Source organism: Podarcis raffonei, chromosome W (genome assembly GCF_027172205.1).
Source record: "Podarcis raffonei isolate rPodRaf1 chromosome W, rPodRaf1.pri, whole genome shotgun sequence".
NCBI classification, from domain to species: domain Eukaryota; kingdom Metazoa; phylum Chordata; class Lepidosauria; order Squamata; family Lacertidae; genus Podarcis; species Podarcis raffonei.
In genome coordinates, this window is record NC_070620.1 from 29,825,926 (window position 1) to 29,845,730 (window position 19,805).

Consider the following 19,805-nt stretch of genomic DNA (forward strand, 5'->3'; position numbering starts at 1 on the left):
AAAAACCACCCTTCAAACAAACATGGAGGAGGAAAACTGCTTCTGTTCTAGAGGACAGATGTGATTTGATACTTCTCTATAACTATAATCCAGAACCGTCCACATAGCCATGTTTCAAGCATGGAAGAAGACAGTAAGATAGATCAACAAGCAAGTTACCTTGTGGGGCTTTTCAATGTGGTAGTCATACGCCAGTTGGCTGCAAGTGACAAATTCATCTCCATAGTCCGACATGGGCTCAGATTTAGTCCTTCAAAAATATTAAGAAAGCCAAGGGTTTTGTCAGGAGCCAGTCATGTGAAGGTCAGCAATAAAAAAACACTGGTGTCAGTGAAGTTAACTCTTTATTCAAAGAAACAAAAACAGTGCAGGCCTAGTGATCCCAGCAACTCTTCCCAGTAGGTCTTGGCCCAATGCAGAAGTTGCAAGGACTGAAGGTCCCTGCCCTCCCACAGCTGCCTATGGTCTCTCCTCTCCAGGGGTTTTTCCAAGCAGTCGGAGACTACGTCTGCACGCAACCAATCTCTCCTCTGCTCTTTTCATTTCTCTGCATGTTCTGGGAGGCCGGGGGGAGCGGAGCTGGTCATAGAAGGGAGACACTCCTTAGTCCTTCAGCAGCCTGCCTCTTCTTGGTCTACTGGCCCCCTTCCTCTCCAGCCTCTGAATTATGACTTTCTGCCCCAGCTTCTTCCTGTTCACTAAACCCTGTTACCTCTTCAGCTTCCAACACCACCTACTCCCAGTCCGCTCCCTCTTCTTCCTCTGACCACTCTTCAGCATCCCACCATCAGTCCCCTGGCTCTGAGCCTTCTTCCCCTGGAGGATCCCTTGGGGGTTCTCCAGCTGGCACCTCCCACCACTCCCCCGCATCCAGACAGTCCATGACAGGTTTAAACCATTAGCTACTTATTTAAATGTGTAGTACACACTATTCTGAAAGCTCAAGATGGGGGGGGGGGGCGGGGCGGGCAGAAAAGAACAGAATAAAATGTAATTAAGCTCAGTGTTATTTCCTCACTGACTTGGAGTCCCAAGGCTATGGGAATGATTATGGTCTTACAACGTAATTTGTCACAAAGAACACTTAAATTATTCTCAAACTTAAATTGAGACCCAGGTTCTGCTCAAATGCCTGCTTCAAATGTAACACTAAGATATAGTTTACATGAAGGAGAAATTTCCATTTTCCTTCATCTTGTCAGGATCCATTTTGAGCCTTTAGGACTCCATATGCTGTATTAGTTTTATCATCTGTGTATGAACTTTGACTAACCTATTCTAACAGAGAAAAAGCATTATTTTTAACCAAGAAGTTATGTGTGCCCAGTGTCCTGGTACACTGAGAGAACAAACTCTGACGGAATGTAATGTCACGGGACTGCCAAGGGACGCCTTGGAGTCAGGGGGAAGAAAAGAGTCAGAGGGGGAACAGTCAGAAGGAAATGGTGAAGGGGAAGAGGGGGAGAGCCAGGAGGAGGCAAGGCTCTCCGGTGCTGAAGCAGAGCCCCAGCACCGCACAGGGAGCTCAGGGATCAGAGACAGCCGCCTCTTCTGTTGGAGGAGAAGCAGGACAAGACCACTCCCCGAATCTGAACCAGACGATTCGGATGCATGATTGTACTGTGCTGCTTTTACATATGCAAAATAAAGAACTGTAAATACCTCTCTGAGTGAGCAGAGGGTGCTTATTGCGAATAGCATACACAAACCATCACATGTAAGCATATAATCACTGTGACAATGGATAAAAGAATGCTAGGCATAACAGAACTTGCATTTAACCTTAGGTCAATAGGACTGATGTATTAATCACAGATAATGGAAAGCAGATGTTGATAGACAAATGATAAACAGAGTGATTAACCAAAAGACATTGATAAATGATTAATGAAGACATTGTTAAAAGGAGGAGTTTGGGGTGGGCTCTCTCACTGGTCTAGAACAGGTTTTCAACCTTTTTGAGTCCATGGATCCCTTGACCAACTACATTCTTTCTGTGGCACCCCTGTGGGGCTCAGGAGCCCAGTTACATTTCCCCTTACCTGCAGAACTGGCAGCCTCTCACCCTTTTTCAAACACCCTCCCTCATGGAGTGTTCCCTCAGCCTCCTCTCCTCTTCCCTCTCATTGGGAGTCCTCCAGGTAGCTGCTGCAGTCCCTGGTCTGAGCTGTGCCCCCTGCCCCAAAGAGAAGTGTCTCCTCACACTGTCCATTCCCAACAGCAAGAGCTGGTGGACTGACTGGCTGGGCCCCTTGAGTCTGCTTGCTTACTCCGAGGCTGCCTCAGCTCCTGGCAACCAGCACCCCCTGACCAGCCCCAAAGGCACCACTCGCCTGGGGAGCTTGTAGCCAGGGCTGCTGCAACAAACAGCTGTGCAAGCCATTGGGAGGCAGAGATGCGAGGGAGTGAAGGAAAGAGGGACAGAGGCCCATGTTGCTCGCTGCACCCCTGACCATCATCCAAGGCACCCCAGGGTGTCACGACACACAGTTTTTGAAACCACTGGTCGAGATTGATGTCAGTGGGTTGCAATAGTTGTGGGAAAGTTTTCTATAATCCTGTGATTGGTGAAGTAGAAATCACATGTTAGTTTAGAAGTGTATAAGAGATTATGTTTGAGAGCACCAAAACACAGGAATTTTTTAGGAGACTGACCCTATGATGTTGTTGTTGGCATCAGTCTGTCTTGAACAGTGCTTTTTTTCTAGAAAAAGAGGTGCAGGAACTCCCACTTTTTTTGATGGACAATACTAAATTGTTGAGCTTATTTTAGGGGGGAGCCAAAGTTGCTAAGCCTTTTTTTAGGGAGAAAACACTTTTTGGGGGGCACACTTCTCTGCCCCACTGCCACATTACAAAGTCGCCTCTGACGTGCTGCCCCACAGCCTCCGACACAAAGCCACGAGTGGCAGGATGCAGCCCAAAGCCTCTGACACACAGCTCTGGGTGCCGTGACGCTATACAGCTGCCAGTATGCTATGAAGAGGTGGTGGAACTCAGTTCTGGCTGAAAAAAAGCCCTGGTCTGGAGAGACAAGGGTGTGCGCCTCTGGGGATTAAGCCAAACCACTGTGTTAGCAGCACCAAAGTGACTTGGAGGAGTCTTTTTCCATTCTTGAACTAACCCCTTCAGATCTAAGGCTGGTGATCATGGATGAGTATGCTGATAACCCAGATTAGAGGCATTAAACTCCTACCCTGCTAGAAGTCTATTTTCTGATTCTGAGCCAGTGGATCAAGTACAGCAGTTGCAGAATTCAAAACGCACCAAGTTGGCTGTGGATGGTACAGTGTACAGAATGCTTCCTGCCACTGAGATGTGTGATGGTGGTACTGAGGGGGACAGAGTCAGCAGTGTGTGGAGGTATGTCCTGGGGGGGGGTGCTGTTTTCCAGGTGTAGTGATTCATGATGTGATAGAGAAGTTGCCAAGTCTTATACAGCCCACTGACCACTACCCCTTCCTTCTGGTTCATGTGGGTACAAATAAATAATGCCACACAAAGCCTTCAATGTATAGCATAGGACTATGAGACTCTGGGCAGGAAGCTGAAGAGCCTTGGGGCACAGGTGGTCTTTTCATCACTCCTTCCTGTTGAAGGTTGTGGCCCAGGAAGAGAGAGGGAAATACTGGAGGTAAACCACTGGCTGCACAGGTGGTGTCATCAGGAAGGGTTTGGCTTCTTGGATCATGGTCTCCACTTTCTTAAGCAAGGACTTCTGGCAAGAGATTGAGCTGCATCTCACAGTGGTTTGCAAAAATGTGTTTGCTAAGACTCTCACAAACCTGATCAGGAGAGTATATGGGTAAAACTTGTAGGAGAGAGAAACTACAGTGACCTTATTTTGGGTGTCTGCTATAGACCACCATGCCAGACTGAAGACTTGGATGACTAGAGCAGATTACCAAACAAATAATAATAATAATAATAATAATAATAATAATAATAATAATAATAATTTTATTATTTATACCCTGCCCAGTCACTCTGGGTGGCTTACAGCATATATAAAAACATAATAAAACACTAAAAGCTTCCTGATACAGGGCTGCCTTCAGATGTCTTCTAGAAGTTGTGTAGATCTTTATCTCCTTGACATCTGAAGGGAGGACATTCTACAGGAAGGCATCACCTACTGAGAAGGCCTTCTGACTGGTTCCCTTTAACTTCATTAAGACACCCTGGTGGATTTCACCCTTAGGAGCGATAACGGTAAAAAAGAAAAACATGGAATTAAATTGGGCTACATATAAGGATTTACTAAAAGAAAAAGATAGTAATTTGATATTAAAAGAGTACGAGGAAATAAGACATCACCTAAAGGGGTGGATTCAGTATCACCAACTTAATGAAGTGTTTAAGGCAGACAAGAAAAACGGTTTTAAAAATGAAATCTCATTAGTAGACAGAGTTATTACAAAATAAGAACAAGGTGATCTCAAGAATGTATGGAACATTATTGGCATGGGAGGTTAAGGATGAAAAAGTAAAAGACTCCCAGGCTGCGCACCTAGTCCTTCAGGGGCACGGTTACCCTGTTCAAGACCAGAAAGTCCTCCACACCCGCCTGCTCCTTGCCTCCCCAAAACAGTACTTCTGTCTTGTCAGGATTCAACCTTAATCTGTTAGCCGCCATCCATCCTCCAGCCGCCTCCAGACACTCACACAGGACATTCACTGCCTTCACTGGTTCCAATTTAAAAGAGAGGTAGAGAGGTATAGTAGTCATGGGAGACTTCAACTTCCCCAATATCTGTTGGAATTCAAATTGTGCCAAGAATGTAAAGTGCTGATGTGATCCAAAGTAAAGGAGAGCAATACGGAGCTGGCTTTCACTGGCCAGCTGAATGAGGTAAGGGTAGCTGATGGGTCTCAAACCCAGAGTGAGTAAGGGACTTCCCTTGCATGCAAAGACAGGCTGCAACAGATTGCGCGGACAAGACAAATAGTAGGTCCAATGGTCAAGAAGGCAATTTCTGCATGTGCTGTAGAGGGAAGTGAGGGTCAGATGGGGCTTGTCAACCTGGGAAGGTAGCCCATCTAGGAGAAGGAAAACTCTGATCCTAAACCTCTGCTGCCTTGCAGAACATCTTCAGGAGACGAAAAGGCCTACACAAGTCCAGAGTGGAGTTCTGTTTTAATTTTTTTTTTAAGCAACAACAATTTTTTATTAGTTTCCCCCAATTATACAAATACCAATTAATATCAAATTAATTCCAATTATTTCCAGATTTAGAAATTTTAATTAGTGCTTTCCCGTGCTCTGTGATCAATGTGTTTATCCAGTTCTTATATTACTGTGATTCGTGTTCTTATAACTTATATTAAAGATTTAAATAACAGCTGTATTCTTCGTAATTTCTCTGCGTGTCATTATTTAACTTTTCATAGGCTTTCAAATGAGAAGCTCTAATTATTTTCTTTTTCACTACATGTGTCAGTCTAATTAGGTCCAGTTATGGATTCCTTGGCCTTTATCTGCTGTCCCATCCTTGAATTTCTTCCACGGTTGCTGTTGTCTCCCAGTGTAGCTGGGGTGGAGATGTATTCTCAGAGATTCTTGAAAGTTCTCATTAGCTCCTTCCCATGGTGCTCCCATCTTACTTGATGTTTCCAGACAACTGTTTCCAACAACCCACTTTTTCTCACTGCTCGGTCAACCCACTCTTTCTCACTGCTCGAAGTTTCCACAGCCTGAGAAAGGGGGTCATTTCCAGGGAGTCTTCTCTTCTCATGAGGTGGCCAAAGTATTGGAGCCTCAGCTTCAGAATCTGTCCTTCCAGTGAGCACTCAGGCCTGATTTCCTTCAGAATAGATAGGTTTGATCTTCTTGCAGTCCATGGGACTCTCAAGAGTCTCCTCCAGCACCAGAATTCAAAAGCATCAATTCTTCGGTGATCAGCCTTCTTTATGGTCCAGCTCTCACTTCCATACATCACTACTGGGAAAACCATGGCTTTAACTATACGGACTGTAATGGTTCTAGGGGTTGCTCGTGCGTAAGCAGGTGCCTATCTCCCTGGCTGGGTGCAAACACCTGGCTGGGCTGCCAAAGTGAACCTCTTCTGTCCGGACAGCCACTCACCCGTGGCTGACTCAATCGCTGGCAGAATCCGTGAGTGGGCGTTTCTTAAACTTCTTCCAGCAAATAAGTTCTTTGAAGCCTAGTCTCCGCCTACCCTCTCTGCGCGAAAGCCTTCTGCGCAGGGAGGGCGTGGGCAACGGAGGACCCCTACTCTCCCCGCTGGTCCCAGGCAAGGAGTCATGGGACCGCCTCGCCACTTCCCCCAGCTGCCCCCCTTCTTCCCTGGTGCTACGCTGATTCTCTTCCCCAGAAGATGGGCTGCTCCTCCCGATCCCTGGACGCTCTCTGGAATCCCTCTGGCTTTTGCGCTCCCCCTCCAGTACTGATGGCAGTTCCCTGACATCCACCCCCTGCTCAGGACCCCCCTCACCCCCGGCACGATCTTCCGATACCTCCTCCTCTCTCTCTTCGACCGACGATGCGGGGAACCCCCTGAAAGAACTGTCATCATCTTCTGAGGATACAAAACCGGCCTCCCATCCCCTCGTATCTCTTCCAGCTGGTCGAACCTCCCAGTTTGATTCTTCTCCCTCGGACACCTCCCCTTCCTCCTCCTCGGAGGCAGGAAACCCCACAAAGTCCCCTTCGTCGTCTGTGCTTCCGAATTCTTCCTCCCAGAATCTAGCTAATGGTTTAGGTCTATCCGGGAACAAACCATGAAACTCTTCCACCAGATACCCATCCGTGATTGATTCAGCAGGGACCCAAGTGTTTTCCGACCTGGGTTCCCCCTCCCAGGCTACCAAGTACTCTACCTGGTGACCTCGCCACCTCGAATCGAGTATTTCCGTAGCTTCGTTACAGAGTTCCCTCTCCTCTACCCGCGGGTGGGTGGTAACCCCTCCCTCCCTTCCTGGGAATTCCCGCCCCTCCCTGTACTGTGAAAGTAGGGACCTATGGAACACCGGACGTATCTTCATGCTGTCGGGCAACTTGAGTTTGAATGCCACTGGGTTGACCTGCTGTATTACCTCAAAGGGCCCCAGTCGCCTAGACTGCGACTTCTTACACCCTCCCTTTAGGGGCAACCCTTGGGACGACAACCACACCCGGTCTCCCACCCATATGGCCTCCCCCTCCCGACGGTGCCTGTCTGCCTGCCTCTTGTAAACTTCCTTGGCCCTCTCCAAGTTCAGCCTGAGTTGCTGGTGTAAGGCCTCCATTTCTTCGGCAAATTGCTCGGCCGCAGGTACACTCCATCCTTCCTCCCCCCTCCCTGGGAAGGCCCTGGGGTGACACCCGTAATTGGCCATGAAAGGGCTCAATTCAGCGTTGTTGTACGCAAATTCAGCCAATGCCAATTTCTCTACCCAGTCGTTCTGCCTCTCGCTGACATAGCAGCGTAGGTACTGCTGGAGTATACCGTTCACTCTTTCGGCCTGCCCGTTGGTTTCTGGGTGCCGTGCCGTCGAGAAGCTCACCTCGACCTGCAGCAAGCTCATGAGCCTCCGCCAGAACCGGGAAGTAAATTGTTTTCCGCGATCTGAGATTACCCTCAATGGGGTGCCATGCAGCCTGAAAATGTGGTCCACAAACAGCCTGGCTGTCTCCTCTGCCGACACTGCATGCGAACACGCTACAAAATGGCACATTTTAGTCATCAGATCGACCACTACCAGAACCGCTGTCTTTCCCCTTGGGCAGATCTGTCATAAAATCAATGGACACCACCTCCCAGGGCCTTTCCGGTGTTGGTAAGGGTTCCAGTAACCCTGCGGGGGCAGTCCTCTCCCCCTTTGCCCTCTGGCACTGGTTGCACCCTCGTACATATTGTCGTACGTCCTCCCTCACCTTTGGCCACCAGAATTGCCTGGTAACTAGTAGCATGGTCTTGTGCTGTCCAAAGTGCCCAGCTGTTGGATTGTCATGGAGCTGCCTCAGTATTTTGCCCCTCAACGTCTCACCTGGTACATACAGCGCCCCCTTGTAGTACAGTAGCCCTTCCTTTTCCTCAAACCCCCCCCCATTGTCTTCCTTTCCACCTCTGAGCTCCCTGATTTTAGTCTGAGCAAACTCATCGTCTCGGGTGAGCCCTGCTAGCTCTCGTTTACCTACCAACGCTCCCCCCCATACACACCGGTCCTCGGGGAACACGTGCCTGGCCTCCTGAGGCCCTTCCCCCTCCATGTATTCCGGTTTCCTGGAGAGTGCATCCGCCCTAACGTTTTCCCCTCCCGGCACGTATTGTATCTCTAAGAAAAACTTGGCGAACTCCTGGGACCATCTGATCTGTCTCTGGTTAAGCACTCGCGCGGTCCGCCAATATTCCAGGTTCTTGTGGTCAGTTCGGACCTGGATCTTGTGCCGCGCCCCTATCAAGAGGTGTCTCCATTGACGAAATGCCGAGTAAATCGCAAGCAGTTCCCGGTCATACACCGTGTAGTTTTGCTCCGACGTGCTCAGCTTCCGGGAGAAAAAGGCACACGGTCTCCAGTTCCCCTTGGACCCGGGTTGCAACAATACTGCTCCAATCGCACGGTCGGACGCGTCCGTCTCCAGTCTCATGGGCTTCTCCGGATCCACGTGCAGGAGCTGCTCTTCTGAGGCGAACGCCTTCTTCAATTTCTCAAAGGATTGCTGCGCATCCTCTGTCCATGCGAACTTCTTTTTGCTACCAAGACAATCCGTAATGGGTGCTGTCAAGTGGGCGAAGTTCCTTATGAACTTCCTGTAGAAGTTGCTGAAACCTAGGAACCTCTGCACATCCTTTCGGTTTTTGGGGGCCTTCCATTCCAGCACTGCCTTCACCTTGCCTGGGTCCATGGCCAGTCCCTTGTCTGACAACCTGTATCCTAGGAACTCGACCTCCCGGGCGTGGAATTGGCATTTTTCCAGCTTGACCCACAACTGATGCTTCTTCAATCTCTGTAGCACCTCCCTGACATTCTTGACGTGTTGCGCTTCATTCTCCAAATAGATTAAGATGTCATCCAAAAAGGCCATGCAATTCTTGTACAGCAGTGGCCCCAACACATGGTGCATGAAGGATTGAAAGCAGGCGGATCCCGATTGTAATCCAAAAGGCATAACTAAATACTCAAAAGCCCCCAGGTGGGTGAACATGGTCGTTTTCCATTCGTCCCCCTCCCATATTCTAATCAGATTGTATGCCCCCCTTAGGTCCAGCTTGGTAAAAATAATAATAATAATAATAATAATAATAATAAATTTTATTTATATCCCGCCCTCCCCAGCCGAAGCCGGGCTCAGGGCGGCTGCCTCACACGTGTCAGAATATCGTCGATTCTGGGCATTGGGAAAGTCACGGGTTCTGACACCAAATTCAAACGGCGGTAGTCCACCACAAGTCTGGGCTGATTGGTTGATTTTTTTGTCCACAAAGAACACTGGACTCCCCCCCCCAAACCGCCTTTGATTCCCTTATGAAGCCCCTTTTCAAGTTCTTGTCAATAAACTGCCTCAACTCCTCCAACTCCCGGTCGGACATGGCGTACAGCTTACCCACCGGTAACTGGGCCCCTGGAAGCAGGTTGATTTGGCAGTCATATGGTCTGGGGGGGGGCAGTCTATCCGCCTCTCTCTCACTGAAGACCTCCTTCAAATCTGCATATTGCGGTGGCACCCGTCCCTTTTCCTCCAGGGCCACCCCAGCCACCCTGGCCACAGTCATTCTTGATTCCTTTCCTCCCAGGCAGTGTTCTAAACAGTAAGCTGACCCAAAGGTGAGTGACCGCTGATGCCATGACACCACTGGGTCATGTAGTGCCAACCAGCTCATTCCTAGTATTATTGGGGGTCCCGCCAGCGTGGCCACGTGAAAGGCCATGGTTTCCGTGTGCCTGGAAACACTCATCCGCATTGGCGGTGTCTGGTGTGTCACTTCCCCTCCCAGTAGTTCCCTGCCATCTATGGTGTTCACCTGCAAGGGGAAATCTAGTGGCAACAGGTGGAGTTGGTGCTCCAGAGCGAAGTCTCTGCTGAAGGAATTACACGAGCTGCCAGAATCCAGCAGCCCATTCACCTTGACTGGGTGCCCATTTGGGAGTTCTAGCACCACTTCAATGGCTATAGCTGCCTTGGGAGGGTCAGGCCGGGGCACTTCTATTGGTCGCTGGCCTGGCTGCTGCCCCTGCTGGTCGGCAGCCAGGCTTTCTCATTTCCCTGCACCGGCCCCTCCTCCCCCTTCTCGTCGTGGCCTGCTGTCCCCATCATGCCTTGCCAGGCCTTTCGTTGGGGACAGACCTTTGCAAAATGTCCTGGCCGCTGACAGAGGAAACACTTCTTGGTAGTTTTCCACTCCTTCCCCTCCTTTTTCCGGCCTTCATTAGCGTTTGAAACTTCGCGCTCGCGTGCTCCATCAATTTCCATTGTCTCTGCCGCCTGGGAAGGCTCCTTCGGTATCTCAGGAATGTGGTTGCCATGGAAACGATCCCCCCTTATTTCCCGCTTTTCCTGAGCCCGCGCTTCCTGGCGTACACCAATCGCAAGCACAGTCTTTGTGAGCTCATCCATCGACTGCGGGCGGGGCGCTCTGGACAACTCGTCTTTCACTTCGGGATCCAAACCTGCCTCAAACACCGTTTGTACTGGTTCCAAGTCCAGGTTCCACCCTAGCTTGTGCACTAACATCGCAAAACGCGACCAGTAGCTTCTGACGGACAGGCTCCCCTACTTGCACCCCAGCAGCTCCCTCCGTGTCACACTTTGCTCCACCTCGCTAGAGAACATTGCGTCCATTGCCTGGTAGAATTTTTTAAGATCTTTTAATGCATCATTCCCCGTTGCCATCAAGGGCCTGATCCATTCGCGCGCCCCATCCTGCAGATGTCCAATAATGTATGCCACCCCCTCCCCGTCATCAGCAAAGTCATTTTTCTGGAATTCCAAAGCGTATTGAATTTCTGTTTGGAAAGCATTGTAGTCTTGGGGCTTTCCTCCAAACTTATTTACCAGCCCGGGGACCTTCCTCCCTATCAGGGTGGCTCTGACCTGCGCATCCTGAGCCCGCCTCTCCTCCAGCCGCGCTGACAGGGTAGCGACATGTGCCTCCAGGTCTCGATTCCTCTCGGCCAGACCTCGCACCATGGCTTCTTGCTCTGTCTCTCCAGCTGGTCCTGTCTGGCTCATTGTGCTGCCTCCCCCGGGCTGCGCACAAGCAACGTCACGGACTCACGGATTGCTGTAATGGTTCTAGGGGCTGCTCGTGCGTAAGCAGGTGCCTATCTCCCTGGCTGGGTGCAAACACCTGGCTGGGCTGCCAAAGTTAACCTCTTCTGTCCGGGCAGCCACTCACCCGTGGCTGACTCAATCGCTGGCAGAATCCGTGAGTGGGTGTTTCTTAAACTTCTTCCAGCAAATAAGTTCTTTGACGCCTAGTCTCCGCCTACCCTCTCTGCGCGAAAGCCTTTTACGCAGGGAGGGCGTGGGCAACGGAGGACCCCTACTCTCCCCGCTGGTCCCAGGCAAGGAGTCATGGGACCGCCTCGCCACTTCCCCCACCTGCCCCCCTTCTCCACTGGTGCTACGCTGATTCTCTTCCCCAGAAGATGGGCTCCTCCTCCCGATCCCTGGATGCCTCTGGCTTTTGCGCTCCCCCTCCAGTACTGATGGCAGTTCCCTGACACGGACCTTTGTCGGCAAGGTGATGTCTCTGCTTTTTAAGATCATAGAATCATAGAGTTGGAAGAGACCACAAGGGCCATCGAGTCCAACCCCCTGCCAAGAAGGAAACAGCATCAGAGCACTCCTGACATATGGTTGTCAAGCCTCTGCTTAAAGACCTCCAAAGAAGGAGACTCCACCACACTCCTTGGCAGCAAATTCCACTGCTGAACAGCTCTTACTGTCAGGAAGTTCTTCCTAATGTTTAGGTGGAATCTTCTTTCTTGTAGTTTGGATCCATTGCTCCGTGTCCCCTTCTCTGGAGCAGCAGAAAACAACCTTTCTCCCTCCTCTATATGACATCCTTTTATATATTTGAACATGGCTATCATATCACCCCTTAACCTCCTCTTCTCCAGGCTAAACATGCCCAGCTCCCTTAGCCGTTCCTCATAAGGCATCGTTTCCAGGCCTTTGACCATTTTGGTTGCCCTCCTCTGGACACGTTCCAGTTTGTCAGTGTCCTTCTTGAACTGTGGTGCCCAGAACTGGACACAGTACTCCAGGTGAGGTCTGACCAGAGCAGAATACAGTGGCACTATTACTTCCCTTGATCTAGATGCTATACTCCTATTGATGCAGCCCAGAATTGTATTGGCTTTCTTAGCTGCCGCGTCACACTGTTGGCTCATGTCAAGTTTGTGGTCAACCAAGACTCCTAGATCCTTTTCACATGTACTGCTCTCAAGCCAGGTGTCACCCATCTTGTATTTGTGCCTCTCATTTTTTTTGCCCAAGTGCAATACTTTACATTTCTCCCTGTTAAAATTCATCTTGTTTGTTTTGGCCCAGTTCTCTAATCTGTCAAGGTCGTTTTGAAGTGTGACCCTGTCCTCTGGGGTGTTAGCCACCCCTCCCAGTTTGGTGTCATCTGCAAATTTGATCAGAATGCCCTTGAGTCCATCATCCAAGTCATTGATAAAGATGTTGAATAAGACCGGGCCCAAGACAGAACCCTGTGGCACCCCACTAGTCACTCTTCTCCAGGATGAAGAGGAACCATTGATGAGCACCCTTTGGGTTCGGTCAGCCAGCCAGTTACAAATCCACTGAGTGGTAGCATAGTCAAGACCGCATTTTACCAGCTTCTTTACAAGAATATCATGGGGCACCTTGTCAAATGCCTTGCTGAAATCAAGGTAGGCTACATCCACTGCGTTCCCTTCATCTACCAGGCTTGTAATGCTGTCAAAAAACGAGATCAGGTTAGTCTGACATGACTTATTTTTCAGAAATCCATGCTGACTATGGGTGATCACAGCATTCCTTTCTAGGTGCTCACAGACTGTTTGCTTAATGATCTGCTCCAGAATCTTCCCTGGTATTGATGTCAGACTGACTGGGCGATAATTATTTGGGTCCTCTCTTTCCCCCTTTTTGAAAATAGGGACAACATTTGCCCTCCTCCAGTCTGCCGGGACTTCGCCTGTTCTCCAGGAATTCTCAAAGATGACTGCCAGTGGTTCTGAGATCACATCTGCCAGTTCTTTTAATACTCTTGGATGCAGTTCGTCTGGCCCTGGAGACTTGAATACATCTAAACTAGCCAAGTATTCTTGTACTATCTCCTTAGTTATTCTGGGCTGTGTTTCCTCTGCTGAATCCTTTGCTCCAAATTCTTCAGGTCGGGCATTGTTTTCTTTATCGGAGAAGACTGAGGCAAAGAAGGCATTGAGGAGTTCAGCCCTTTCTGTGTCCCCTGTTTGCATTTCACCATCTTCTCCTCTGAGTGACCCCACTGTTTCTTTGTTCTTCCTTTTGCTACGAACATACCCATAAAAGCCTTTTTTGTTGCTTTTAACCTCTCTAGCAAGCCTGAGTTCATTCTGTGCTTTAGCTTTTCTGACTTTGTGTCTACACGTGCTGGCTATTTGTTTGAATTCCTCTTTGGTGGTTTCCCCCCTTTTCCATTTTTTGTACACATCCTTTTTTAATCTTAACTCAGTTAAAAGTTCTTTAGATAGCCACCCTGGCTTCTTTAGGCACCTTCCATGTTTCCGTCTCATTGGTATTGCCTGAAGTTGTGCTTTTACTATCTCCCTCTTAACAAACTCCCAGCCATCATGAACTCCCTTTCCTTTTAGTTCTACTGTCCATGGGATCTCACCCAGCACTTCCCTAAGTTTTATGAAGTCGGCTTTCTTAAAGTCAAGAAATTGAGTCCTAGTATGCTTGGCTGCTCCTTTCTGCTGTATAGTAAACTTCAGAAGAGTATGCTAAATATGCTAAATATGAACTCTATGCTGATTTTATATTATTTGTTTTCTTGATACCTTAGTACTCAATGTATCTATCTTCCCCCTGAAACTTCTTCTAGTCATAGCTATAACTGGTGGATGCGTTTAGCTAAAGTGGCTAACGTCTCTCATTTTTGTCTGAGTGAAACATATGATATGCACACTACCTTAGGAAATTGTATACTCCCTGTTTGTACACCGCCTTTCCATATGGCACATGCCACAAACATGGGAAAGTGGTTTTCCGGCTGGCTTTCTAAAGGTATCATTGGTTATACTAATCTCCATGATTGGGGAACAGTGACACAAAAGTTACCCCTCAATGCAATCTCATTATACACACCTAGAGTTGCAGCACCACCAGACACCTCTTGTGCTCAGATTGTGAATTGCAGTGAGAAAGCAACTCGCTGTCTGGACACAGGAAGGCCAACTTGGACTTGCTCACGTGTTCAACAGATTACTTTTAATTATGCTCATGTGCGCTTACCAGATAGCTGGTTTTTCACGTGTAATCAAAGAAGTTATAATTACATTCCTGCAAATTTATCTGATACTCAGTGCTGCCTCAGCAGACTGACATGGGTCCTGCCTCGTTGCTCAATTTTAGAAAAGAATAGGCAGAGGATGTTACGCTCTCCTTTAGGAATATCTGCTAGACATCGTTATGTGATACAAGAACACATACATGAACATGAAGAGAACACAGTACCCCTGCTACCTTAACCTCTACTATCTTAAACTCTTCTTACAAAAAAAAATTAAAATTAAAAAATAAATAAATTTTAAATACATAAAAAACGGTGAGATACACACTCCTCCCAGAGTCTTGCTGGTTCAAGCCTCTGTGTGTATTTTATTATCAGAGTCTAATCCTTCCTTTGCTTTGGGAACGCCTCATCCAATAGCATATTTAACCAATCTTGAAATACCAAAACAGCGAAGAGCTTTCACTCTGACACCTTATGAGGAGAGAAAATGCCCCTGCAGTTCTGGACACAGAGAAACAATTGACCATGTTTTCCTCCACTGCCAGCATTACACAAACATACGTGTTAGTTTTATTCTGCCGATCATACACAAATTCCCAGGACACACAAGGCAGTTCAATATCTCCTTACTGCTCCTTACATACGTCAGAGGATGGTATGTGCCCCACAGGTCTAAAACAAAGGGCTTGATTTACATGTTTTATGTGTTTTTATCTACTGTTTTTATCTGCTTCTATGTTGGTCTGTGATCCATGAAGGGGTGTTAAGATGCTACACTCAATATGCCAGCAAGTTTGGAAAACTCAGCAGTGGCCAGAGGATTGGAGAAGATCAGTCTACATCCCAATCCCAAAGAAGGGCAGTGCCAAAGAATGCTCCAACTACCGCACAATTGCACTCATTTCACACGCTAGCAAGGTTATGCTTAAAATTCTACAAGGCAGGCTTAAGCAGTATGTGGACCGAGAACTCCCAGAAGTGCAAGCTGGATTTCGAAGGGGCAGAGGAACCAGAGACCAAATTGCAAACATGCGCTGGATAATGGAGAAAGCTAGAGAGTACCAGAAAGACATCTACTTCTGCTTCATTGACTATGCAAAAGCCTTTGACTGTGTCGACCACAGCAAACTATGGCAAGTTCTTAAAGAAATGGGAGTGCCTGATCACCTCATCTGTCTCCTGAGAAATCTCTATGTGGGACAAGAAGCTACAGTTAGAACTGGATATGGAACAACTGATTGGTTCAAAATTGGGAAAGGAGTACGACAAGGCTGTATATTGTCTCCCTGCTTATTTAACTTATATGCAGAATTCATCATGCGAAAGGCTGGGCTGGATGAATCCCTAGCCGGAATTAAGATTGCCGGAAGAAATATCAACAACCTCTGATATGCAGATGACACAACCTTGATGGCAGAAAGTGAGGAGGAATTAAAGAACCTTTTATTGAGGGTGAAAGAGGAGAGCGCAAAACATGGTTTGAAGCTCAACATCAAAAAAACGAAGATCATGGCCACTGGGCCCATCACCTCCTGGCAAATAGAAGGGGAAGAAATGGAGGCAGTGAGAGATTTTACTTTCTTGGGCTTCATGATCACTGCAGATGGTGACAGCAGCCACGAAATTAAAAGACGCCTGCTTCTTGGGAGAAAAGCAATGACAAACCTAGACAGCATCTTAAAAAGCAGAGACATCACCTTGCCAACAAAGGTCCGTACAGTGATGCCTCGCAAGATGAAATTCGTTCCGCGAGTTTTGTCGTCTTGCAATTTTTTTCGTCTTGCGAAGCACGGTGTTGGGAAAGTTTGGGAAAAGCTTTAAAAACCTCAAAAAAGGCTACCACACCGCGTTCTATGAGTTGCTCCTCGAAGTCAAGTCGCAACTGTATTAATGGTGTTAAGAAAAAGGAAACAAACTTGCAAGACGTTTCCGTCTTGCGAAGCAAGCCCATAGGGAAAATCGTCTTGCGAAGCAGCTCAAAAAACAAAAAACCCTTTCGTCTAGCGAGTTTTTTGTCTTGCGAGGCATTCGTCTTGCGAGGTACCACTGTATAGTTAAAGCCATGGTTTTCCCAGTAGTGATGTATGGAAGTGAGAGCTGGACCATAAAGAAGGCTGATCGCCAAAGAATTGATGCTTTTGAGTTATGGTGCTGGAGGAGACTCTTGAGAGTCCCATGGACTGCAAGAAGATCAAACCTATCCATTCTTCAGGAAATCAGCCCTGAGTGCTCACTGGAAGGACAGATTCTGAAGCTGAGACTCCAATACTTTGGCCACCTCATGAGAAGAGAAGACTCCCTGGAAAAGACCCTGATGTTGGGAAAGATGGAGGGCACAAGGAGAAGGGGGCGACAGAGGACGAGATGGTTGGACAGTGTTCTCGAAGCTACTAACATGAGTTTGACCAAACTGTGGGAGGCAGTGGAAGACAGGAGTGCCTGGCGTGCTCTGGTTCATGGGGTCACGAAGAGTCGGACATGACTAAACGACAAAACAACAACAACAATGTTGGTCTACTGCAGTGATTTCAAACAATGTGCTGTGACACCCTGGGGTGCCTTGGATGATGGTCAGGGGTGCAGAGAGCAACATGGGCCTCTATCCCTCTTTCCTTCACTCCCTCGCATCTCTGCCTCCCATAGGCTTGCAGAGCTGTTTGTTGCAGCAGCCCTGGCTACAAGCTCCCCAGGCAAATGGTGCCTCTGGAGCTAGCCGGGGGGGTACTTCCCAGGCCTCTGTGGGGCAGTGTGAGAAGGCATCTCTCTTTGGGGCAGGGGGGCAGCTCAAAGACCGGGGCGGCAGCAGCAGCTGCCTGGAGAACTCCCAAGGAGAGGGGAAAGGAGGCTGAGGGAACACTCCACAAGGGAGGGTGTTTGAAAAAGGGTGAGAGGCTGCCGGCACTGCAGACAAGGGGTGACATAGCTGGGGTCCTGAGGACTTCTGGTCTTGGGAAGGAGGCGTGAGCAGGCACGCTGAGAAGCTCCGCAGCGTGAATGCAAGGAGAAGTATAAATTAAAGGTGATTAAAACCTATTTAAGGATTTATGGACTGGAGGAAGGTTTTGGAGGGAACTTAAGAACAATTATATCTGAGCTTATCAGCATTTTAGCAGCTGGGCAATATCAAACGTCAAAAAGACGCGGAGGGCTTGCTGAGGGCTAGAAGAGCATGTCAAAAAAATAATACAGTCTCAAAACAAACGAAGCGAGACGCTTCAGCTCTAACTCCCCCAAAAGCCACAGAAAGAAAGAAAAGCTTTGACAAAAGAGCAACGGAAATGCAGGAAGGCCAAATAATGTCAGAGTCACATGAGATGATTCACTTATTACGGTCTATTAAAGAAGACATTGGGGAGCTTAAGACAGAAATGTCAGCGATTAAACAGGATACATCACAAATGAGAATAGATCTACAAGTTTTAACATCTCATATGAACACACTTGAACAGCGTGTTAATGTCTTGGAGAAAATATCATTTGCAACACAAAGCCTGATGGACAAATGCTTACTCCAGTTGGAATCTGATATCGAAGGAAAAACCTTAAAATTTTAGGTCTTAAAAACCTTCCTCCTGAAGGAATTCAGGTAATTGAATATATAGAGAGCTGTTTAATGGAAATGCTGGAGCTACAGCTGGATTTAAAGGTGGAGAAAAATGGTGTTAAAAGTTTTCCACTGAAAACCAAGAAAGCAAGAGGGGAAACATATATAACAATAATTCAATTTGCGTGCACAAGGGTGCGAGATTATATCCTTAAAACTTTCCGGGAAAAGTCGAATGCTAAACCCCTTGAATGGAGGGGACATATCATTTCTATTTTCCCGGACTATGCTCCAATGGTGGCAGAAAAGAGACGATTATTTGCTCCTGCTCACAAGCTAGCCAGGGAATTAAAAATACAACACTTTACAATATACCCAGCTACTTTCTGCTTAAAGATAAATGATGAACTGCGCCGTTTTAAAAACCATGATAATGCGATATCCTACCTCCAAGCAATAAATTGTGGATAAAGAGCCATGGTGAAGGGTAGGGGGGCTTTTCCTTTTTCTCCTACTCTAATTGAAAATGGTGTGGGGTAATGTCCTCCATTTTGAAGCTCTTCTTTGACCTTTCTGCTTGAAGAACCTCCAACTCATGTTGACTCACCATCTGAACAAAGTATCTTTGGCATAGAGCCATGAAACTCTAGATATATTAGTAATTTAATAATGGTGGAATTCTATATACCCTCGGGTTAATAGTCAACTGGTTTTATACCACTATTAAAGTCGAAATGCCGTGGAAATATTGATTTGTCATTCAATAAGTCTCAAACCGTGTAATTATATGTTGTTTACTTATGTATATACCGTATTTTTCGCTCCATAGGGTGCACCGGATCATAGGTCGCACCTAGTTTTGGGAGGAGGAAAACAAGAAAAAATTATTCTGAATCCCAGAAGCCAGAACAGCAAGAGGGATCCGGCTTCGGGGATACCGTGTGGCTGTTCTGGCTTCTGGGATAACCGCGCCAAGCCTCTTCAGGGCAGCGGGATGAAGGCTTCCCCTGCCTGAAGAGGCTGTGCAGGGCTAAGACAGAAGCCAGGACAGGCGTGTCACTGAAGGGGCACTGCCCCTTCAGCGAAGCTGGAGAAGGAACAGAAGGAGTCCCTTCTCTTCCTCCTCCGGCTTCGCATGACAGGCGCGTCGCTCAAGGGGCGCTGCGCAGAGAGGGAGAAGGCGCAGCGCCCCTTCAGCGAAGCTGGAGAAGGAACAGAAGGAAGCCCTTCTGTTCCTCCTCCGGCTTCCAGGTCAGGTGCGTCGGCCGCGAAGCCAAGGAGCCTGCATTCGCTCCATAGGACGCACACACATTTCCCCTTCATCTTTGGAGGGGAAAATGTGCGTCCTATAGAGCGAAAAATACGATAAGTTGATAATCAAAAGGGGGAAATGAAGCAAATCGACAATTCCTTTAAATCCTTATGTGCTAAGTCAAAAGCTCCCAACCATTATATTGGTGAAATTAGGAGCTCAAAGGGGTGAATGTTTGCATTTTTTCTTTTTTTCTTTTGTTATCTAGTTGTGTTTTATTGTTAAGTGTACTAAGTGTGAGGAGAACCTGAGCTTACAGGGTTAAACAGCTCAGTTCGTATGTCCTGCCTTCTGAGGGGGCGGAGAGATCCTACGTCACACATCCGGGATCTGTTTCTTTGTTCTGTTATTCTGGTTTCGTTTTTGTACGGAACAGAGATGTACTTTTTACCAGACACTGGATGATGATTTATACTGCTGTAAATAAACGCTTCTAGATTAGAGAAGCTGACTGGACTTTTGATTTATGCACACTAAAGGCAAGCACAGAGGGCAGAAGGCTAAAAGGCTAAAT

The 19,805-nt window shown here is 47.8% G+C and overlaps 1 protein-coding gene across 1 annotated transcript in view; it reads right to left on the reverse strand.

Moving 5' to 3' along the window:
• LOC128406010 (probable helicase senataxin) overlaps window positions 1-19,805 on the reverse strand; it is a 183,090-nt gene that overhangs the window by 104,742 nt on the left and 58,543 nt on the right. The window contains 1 exon segment of the mRNA XM_053373059.1: window positions 160-250. Coding sequence (XP_053229034.1) covers window positions 160-250 — 91 coding nt within the window.